Source organism: Lepidochelys kempii, chromosome 25, assembly GCF_965140265.1.
Source record: "Lepidochelys kempii isolate rLepKem1 chromosome 25, rLepKem1.hap2, whole genome shotgun sequence".
NCBI classification, from domain to species: domain Eukaryota; kingdom Metazoa; phylum Chordata; order Testudines; family Cheloniidae; genus Lepidochelys; species Lepidochelys kempii.
In genome coordinates this window covers 12,429,518-12,437,420 of record NC_133280.1, presented here as the reverse complement: position 1 = coordinate 12,437,420, position 7,903 = coordinate 12,429,518, and the positions used below count along the sequence as shown (strand labels likewise).

The 7,903-nt window shown below is 54.3% G+C and overlaps 1 protein-coding gene across 1 annotated transcript; it reads right to left on the bottom strand.

The window, feature by feature from the left end:
* Window positions 1–220: 220 nt before the first annotated feature.
* GPX4 (glutathione peroxidase 4) lies at window positions 221–5,294 on the bottom strand. Its single transcript, XM_073324665.1, has 7 exons — window positions 5,186–5,294; window positions 3,785–3,879; window positions 3,100–3,244; window positions 2,236–2,387; window positions 1,852–1,876; window positions 1,082–1,141; window positions 221–501 (listed from the first exon to the last, which is right to left on the bottom strand). The coding sequence occupies exons 1-7, from the start codon at window positions 5,258–5,260 to the stop codon at window positions 469–471; spliced, it is 585 nt and encodes a 194-aa protein (XP_073180766.1). The 5' UTR covers window positions 5,261–5,294; the 3' UTR covers window positions 221–468.
* Between the last annotated feature and the right edge of the window lie 2,609 nt (window positions 5,295–7,903).

Sequence of the window (7,903 nt, the reverse complement as noted above, 5' to 3'; positions counted from 1 at the left end):
TAGGAGCTGAGTCAATGGCTTTCTGCTCCCCCCTCTGACAGTGGCCAGCAAGGAAGTTGCCAGTACAACCAGACCTTTTTTCCCCAGTAGCTAGTCCCTTGCACTACAGGGAAGAGCATCCTCCCCCACAGAGATTGTATCTACTTGGAAGAATGACTGGAGCTTCCTGTTCTGCACCATGTTACACAGCAGCTTCCAACAGACTCAGACAAGACATTGGTCAGTTTCAGCATAAACTTTTATTGCCATGAAGCCAAGTGCCCATGTCAGGACTATGAAAACTGCCCAGCAACAGCCACCAGCCCAGTGAACCCTTCTTCCCGCAGATGCACGCCAAGTTTCAGGTCTGCCTCACCAGCAGGCTGGCTTTAAGGCAGGCCATCATTAGGGCAGGATGGGAAGACTCCACAGGGAGCAGGTGAGATGTTGCTAAGCAGAGGGAATGGTCCAGTGTCTAAGTGAACAGGTCTACAGGAAATCAGGCAGGTCCTTCTCAATCACCTGCAGAGAAGAGGAGGAAGGAGTCAAGTGCTGTTTCTCTTGAGGGCCTGTGGAGAGACCACCACTGTCCTGTCCATGAAGGATCATACTGAGTCCCTGCCTGCTGTATCCAGAGCTCTGTAGCACTGAGCAAAAACACACCTCCCTTTGCAACACCCCCACCAGCTTTGGACAGTGCTTCTCTGCTACTTGAATCCCACCCTGCTCATTTTCATTCCTCTGCATTATGCTCCTGCAGAGGTAACTCCCCACCCACTACAGGGTGCCAGGGACACTTAAGTTTTGTTAGCCTGTAGAGTGGCAGGAAACCCAGCAGCTTTCTTCCCATGTGTTCCCTGCAGAGATGTTCAGGCTTGGGAGAAACAGACCTGAGTCATGATGCTGCATTACCCAAGTCTTGGTACATGACTAATAGCAAGGGCAGTGCAGGAAGCTATTGGCAAAGTATCTTTCTTCCCTTCCTCCCCCAGGTTTGGACCCACTAGTAAAGCTGTGCTTTGAGACACAGCTTGGCTGTTCAGTTCCGGCAGAGCTAGCCCCCGAGGTTACCGCTTTGTGATACACAGACAGGCTGACTTACATATGGATCATCCATTGGGCTGTATCTCTTCACCACGTGGCCGTCCTTGTTAATGAGAAACTGTGGAGTTAGAAGACAAGCATGAATAATCCTGGACGCACATGCATGCTCTGCCCCACTGGAACTCAATGCTTGAGTCACGCACAACACACTACAGGAGATGAGCTTCAAGGCCAGGTTCTGCTATTATGGCTAACTCCCTGGGCAGCAGGGAGGCCATGGGTGGAGAAGCAGCTTTGGGGGCACCTGGCAAACAGCACTGTCCCTCCCCAGGTCACTTATAAGAAGTGCAGCTCCTTTGCAGGGAGATTGAGTGCTTTGAAATCTGAGCACATGTACAAGGCCTCCCCATCCCCAAATGCTGAAATGCAGCCACCTCTGGCATGAGGCACGCTCTTCCTCACCACCACACAACAATTCAATACACAAAGTGAAGACTGATGTATCCCTCTGAAACTGAGAGGTAGAATGTAGTTAACCCAGCTGGAGCCTGGCCAGACACCCCTATCCCTTAGGGGGTTTGCTCTAGGACCCACATGCAAGGTCAGGGTCTCAATTTTATATCTAGGAGCTATGGGTCAATGCCTGCTCAGGAGGCGCAATCTTACTAGGCTCCCCTGCCCATCTCCAACACCTCTTCCAGCAGCTAAGTGTTTCTTCGAGCCTCCCACCCAACCTTGCTTAGCTCCTGGGATCTTAAAGGATCACACCACAAGTGGTCAGCCCATTTTAGAGCCTAAAACCCCAGTGAGAAGAGAGCAGAGTCCTACCTTTGTGAAGTTCCACTTTATTGCACTAGGAAGGAGAGAGACCACCAGTGAGACAGCAGCTGTTTTAAAGCAGTCCCAGCACTGACAGGAGTGCCCACCCACCACAGCCCCACACCTAACCCAACAGCCTGCTCTGCCACTACTTCCAACAGGCCCAAGCTGGGGACTGCTGTGTGACCAATCCATCCACCCCACATCCCCTTCCTCTCCAGTCCAGTGGGTCACTGTTGCCAGTGGTGCAGCTGAAGTCTCCTCTTTTGGTTTCATCACAGGATTGATTTGCTCCCCCGCACCCCCCATTCCAATGACACCAATGGGGCCAGGCTGTTTCTCTAATGCTACCACTTCCTTCTGGGTCTGTTCCTGCTCAGGGTCTGCACTCACTTTCCCAGGGTGCCTCTTCCTTTGGGCTGGTCTTTCATCCATTTCCAGAGAGGATGGGCATTGTTCCCATTGACCTCTACCTTACTATAGAGGTCAAACTTCACCCCATAGCTTGCAACAAATTGTTTGATCTGTGACTCATCCCCAGGCTCCTAAGAAGCAAAGAGAAGGGTTACTGTGGGAAGTGAGTGGTCTTGCATTATTAGGCAATGACTGACTACTCAAAACCCCATTCCATTTCGATTAAGCGCAGTTCCAGGCTCAGACTCTGAGGGCAGGATGCGTGTACATTGAAAGAATGAAGTTGAGCGGGCTGGGTGATGAAGGACACGAGCTTCCTGCTTCTAGAATATCCCACTCATTGCTAGGACACAGCTGGCAGGGAGCATGGTTACTTGAATACAACTGGGCTCGGGAGAGGACTCGAGCCACATGGTCCACCGGAACGCCTGGCAGAGCTGTGGTTCCATGTTCTAATGCACACAGTCACCTACAGCCTCCTTGTGCCTCAGGCGGACCAGCTGAAGACTGGGTAGAGCCCAGAGGAGCTCAGCAAGTCTGGGTGCATTACCCCAGATTGGTGGCAAACAGCCTAGCTCTTTTTTTTGGTAGAGACATCAAAGAGTCAGTGGGCCAAAGACTAAACTGTACTCCCACTCATATGCTAGGGAGGCTGTGTTAGCTGTTTATCTGATGGTAGTACTCAAAGGCTCTATATGCTGGGAATACTTGCTAGGCCCATGCTAACTACAGGCATCCTTCAGTCTCATGGGCTACCGAGCCAGCCCCCTTTGCTAGGGAGAAAGAGTGACTTTTTCCCCTAGAGGAACCCCCTTTCCTTAGCAGGCAGGGTGTGCCACCGACCTGGTTTCCAAACTGGTTGCAGGGGAAGCCCAGGATGCGTAAACCCTTCTCAGCGTATCTGGCGTACATATTGACAAGCTGAGTGTAGCTTACAGCAGTTTTTCCTCATTTGGATGCTACATTGGTGATGATGCAGACAAACCCCCTGGGAAAGAAGCAGGAGTCACTGACAGTTACTACAAAAGGGTTGGGGTTGATCTACCCCACAAAGATAGACATATCTGCAACAAGGGACCCTACCTACATAATGGCTATTGCTTTTCTGCCCTGTTGGATATAACCTGCTAACTGGATCCTCACATGCACCCCTTTCCCGGACTCATTCGCATCAGATGTGAGTAACAATTTTCCACACCTCTTCCCATCAGGTGCAAGTCACAGATCTTCTGAACCCCACCCACAGTCAGGCAGAGCCTGTCCATCAGGAGCCAAGCTGTCCCTGCTTAGTTCAGTTGCCTGTGTAGTCCCTTTTGGGCACCCCTCCTCCCCAGGGCCTGGTTGTGATGCTCTTTCAGCAGCACTCCTCCCTGAACTGGGAGTATTAACAGTTTTTTTGGTGTTGGCTAGACAAGATTAGGGGAGACTGAAGTATTAATAGCCTAACTACAGGCTAGTCACATGCTTGTGCTTTGGGTACCTCACTGAGCCAGCCCAGCTCACAGCATCTGGGTTCCTCACCACTTACCTGTACTTTTCCAGGGAAACATCATTGCCATCAATATCTTTGGCATGGAATTCATAGATTGATTTGGCAGCTCGCCAGTCATCTGCCTGTGCACACTGCAAGACAGCCAGGGCTCAAGATCAGTTTTGCAATAAAGGGATCTCATCCCAGTCTGAGCACAGAAGTCAGATATGCAGCATGCCAGGGGAAGGCAGCAGCCACATATTCAAGAGAGGCTGTTCCACTACCATCAAAATGCCTCTCTTCAGACAACTACCTTCACTCACTGTTCCTCTCTTGCCACCTGATCATTATCAAAGATAGGGACCTACTCCTACCAAAAATGGAAATGGTTCAACTGTCTAGAACCATACACGATACCCCACTTCTTTACCCAAGGGTCTACAGTCCTTCCTCCCCAACAGCAGTACTGGGCGGGGCTTGCTGCAGGTTACCTTACACACAGGTCAAAACCTCCACTGTTCAAATTGGTATTAGAGACTTAAAGCAATTTACTGCACACAAAGCAGAGGATCAAGAGGGTCAATACCCTGGAGGATTGCTGTGAATCACAGCACTAATCTCGGCTATAAAAGGAATCAACACGGGGCACAAGAGGTACTAGGGCTCCGGGGACAGGAGGAGGTCTTGTGACCGTGACTCAGAAGCAGTCTTCTCCCCGCTGCACTGGGCTGAGACAGAGCAGCCTCCGCCGAGCCAGCCCCCCCAGCCCGGATCTCGGGGCTGGTCCGGGGCGGCTGCTGCAGGAGCACCCCCATGCCGCTGTCCCGCGGACCGCGACCTGGGCACTGCGCTGGGGCAGCCCCGTATTGCCCACGGGCCTGCTCGTGCCCTTAAGAGTCACAGGACCCGCCACGCCCCCAGCCCCTCGTCCCACTCCCCGAACCCCCCCGTCCCGGACCCCGCCCCTCGTCCCGGACCCCCTCGTCCCCTTCCCCCCCCCCGCCCCTCGTCCCCTTCCCCCCCCGTCCCGGACCCCGCCCCTCGTCCCCCGCCCCGGACCCCCTCGTCCCCTTCCCCCCCCCACCCCTCGTCCCCTTCCCCCCCCCACCCCGGATCCCGCCCCGGATCCCGCCCCTCGTCCCCCGCCCCGGATCCCGCCCCTCGTCCCCCGCCCCGGATCCCGCCCCTCGTCCCCTTCCTTCGTCCCCTTCCCCCGCCCCGGACCCCCCAGCCCCTCGTCCCCTTCCCCCGCCCCCCCACACCCCTCCCGCACCCCCTCGTCCCCTTCCCCCGCCCCTCAGCCTGCGCTAGGGGGGCCTCCCTCGGGCCCAGGCTGGGGGAGCCGCCGAGCGGGCCCCCCCTCCCGGCGGGGGGGCTCGGGCCTCTCTAGCCGCCCCGACGGTAGGACCACAGAGAGGCGGCGGCCGGAGGGGAGCTCGAGCCCGGCCCCGCACTCACCATGCTCCGGCTCAGACCCCGCGCGCCAAGTGCCCCGCACAGCAGCACCCGCCCGCCCAGGCGGCCCCAATTCATGGCAACGGGCCCCGCCCCAACGGCCGGCCCCGGCCTCGGCCTCACCCGCTCCGCCAATCAGCGACGGGCGCCCCGCCCCCCTCGGCTCCCAGCGCCCCGCCCCCGGCCGCTCCGACCAATCAGCGGCCGAAGAGCCCCAGCAGCAAGCGACCTAAGTCCGACCCCTACAGTCACGTGAGCTCAACCAATCGGGAGAGGGCGGGGGTTATCGCGCTTGTTTAGCCGATTGCAGCGTCCAGGGGGAGGGGCGACCCAGGGTGGAACAGCCCAGAGTGCACCAGGCTGCAGGGGGAGGGGGCGACCCAGGGTGGAACAGCCCAGAGTGCACCAGGCTGCAGGGGGAGGGGGCGACCCAGGATGGAACAGCCCAGAGTGCACCAGGCTGCAGGGGGAGGGGGCGACCCAGGGTGGAACAGCCCAGAGTGCACCAGGCTGCAGGGGGAGGGGGCGACCCAGGGTGGAGCATGTAGGAGGGTGGTGTTTTGCAAAGCACCAGGCAGGGCTATCTAATAATTAGCAAAAAGAAAAGGAGTACTTGTGGCACCTTAGAGACTAACCAATTTATTTGAGCATGAGCTTTCGTGAGCTACAGCTCACTTGAAGTGAGCTGTAGCTCACGAAAGCTCATGCTCAAATAAATTGGTTAGTCTCTAAGGTGCCACAAGTACTCCTTTTCTTTTTGCGAATACAGACTAACACGGCTGTTCCTCTGAAACCTAATAATTAGCAAGTGTCACTCCTTTCTCCCAGAGTTGCCAACTGTCTAATCACATAAAGTCCAAAGCACAGTTGCCAGCTTTCACCTGGTAAATAAGCTCCTCGACTTTCACACTAAACCAAAAATCAAGCTAATCCCGTTTCAAAACAAGGCCAAAACAAGGGAATCCCTAAGAACTCCCCCCCCCCCCCCCCGGCGTGCGGTCTGGGACTGTGGTGGGCCTGCTGTGCACCCCTGACTCTCTCCCCCCCTTGCCCCTGCTTGCCAGGAGCCGATCCAAAAAAAGAAGCAGCAAGCTACAAGCCAAAAACTAGCCAACAAGCAACTCACAAGACAATTAAGCCAAAAGCAAGCCCAATTTCTGTGGGTTTTTTTCACGGGTTTGGTATGTCTGGTCCAAACCCAAACACCCTTGCCCCGCCCCCTGCCCTGAGGCCCCGCCCCTTCTCCAAGGGCCCGCCAAGGGGAGCTGCAGAAAGGGCGCTCGGGGCGGAGGCAGTGCATAGAGACCCCCTGGCCACCCCTGCCTGCGCCTAAAAGCCAGACATGCCGCCACTTCCAGGAACTGCATGGAGCCAGGGCAGGTAGGGAGCCTGCCTTAGCTCTGTTGCGCTGCCCCGGCACCTGGCAACCCTAGTTCCCCCCATTGTAGAATGGGGATAATAACTTATTTTATCCCACCTTTTGTCTATTTATTTGACTTCAGTGGAGATTGGCTCAGACCCTTGGATTGGAAGTTCTTCAGGGCAGGGACAGAACCTTTCACCGTATATTTGTACAGCGCCTAGCACTGGGGGCACTGATCTCTGTTGGAGTCTCTTGGCAGTACTGTGCAAAATAATAGTAATAGGGGGATGCTGTTTTCTAGCCTTGAAGGATCTATGGGTAACTATAACAGTAGGATTGGTATCACTGGCAACAGTGAAGGGGAAAGGAGTCTAGGAGAGCTGGCTGTATTTCAAGGAATCCCTGTTGAGGTTACAGGGACAAACCATCCCGATGTGTCGAAAGAATAGTAAATATGGCAGGCGACCAGCTTGGCTTAACGGTGAAATCCTAGCGGATCTTAAACATAAAAAAGAAGCTTACAAGAAGTGGAAGGTTGGACATATGACCAGGGAAGAGTATAAAAATATTGCTCGGGCATGTAGGAATGAAATCAGGAGGGCCAAATTGCACCTGGAGCTGCAGCTAGCAAGAGATGTTAAGAGTAACAAGAAGGGTTTCTTCAGGTATGTTGGCAACAAGAAGAAAGCCAAGGAAAGTGTGGGCCCCTTACTGAATGAGGGAGGCAACCTAGTGACAGAGGATGTGGAAAAAGCTAATGTACTCAATGCTTTTTTTGCCCCTGTCTTCACTAACAAGGTCAGCTCCCAGACTGCTGCGCTGGGCATCACAGCATGGGGAGTAGATGGCCAGCCCTCTGTGGAGAAAGAGGTGGTTAGGGACTATTTAGAAAAGCTGGACGTGCACAAGTCCATGGGGCCGGACGAATTGTATACGAAAGTGCTAAAGGAATTGGTGGCTGTGATTGCAGAGCCATTGGCCATTATCTTTGAAAACTCGTGACAAACGGGAGAAGTCCCGGATGACTGGAAAAAGGCTAATGTAGTGCCAATCTTTAAAAAAGGGAAGGAGGAGGATCCTGGGAACTACAGGCCAGTCAGCCTCACCTCAGTACCCGGAAAAATCATGGAGCAGGTCCTCAAAGAATCAATCCTGAAGCACTTACATGAGAGGAAAGTGATCAGGAACAGTCAGCATGGATTCACCAAGGGAAGGTCATGCCTGACTAATCTAATCGCCTTCTATGATGAGATTACTGGTTCTGTGGATGAAGGGAAAGCAGTGGATGTATTGTTTCTTGACTTTAGCAAAGCTTTTGACACGGTCTCCCACAGTATTCTTCTCAGCAAGTTAAAGAA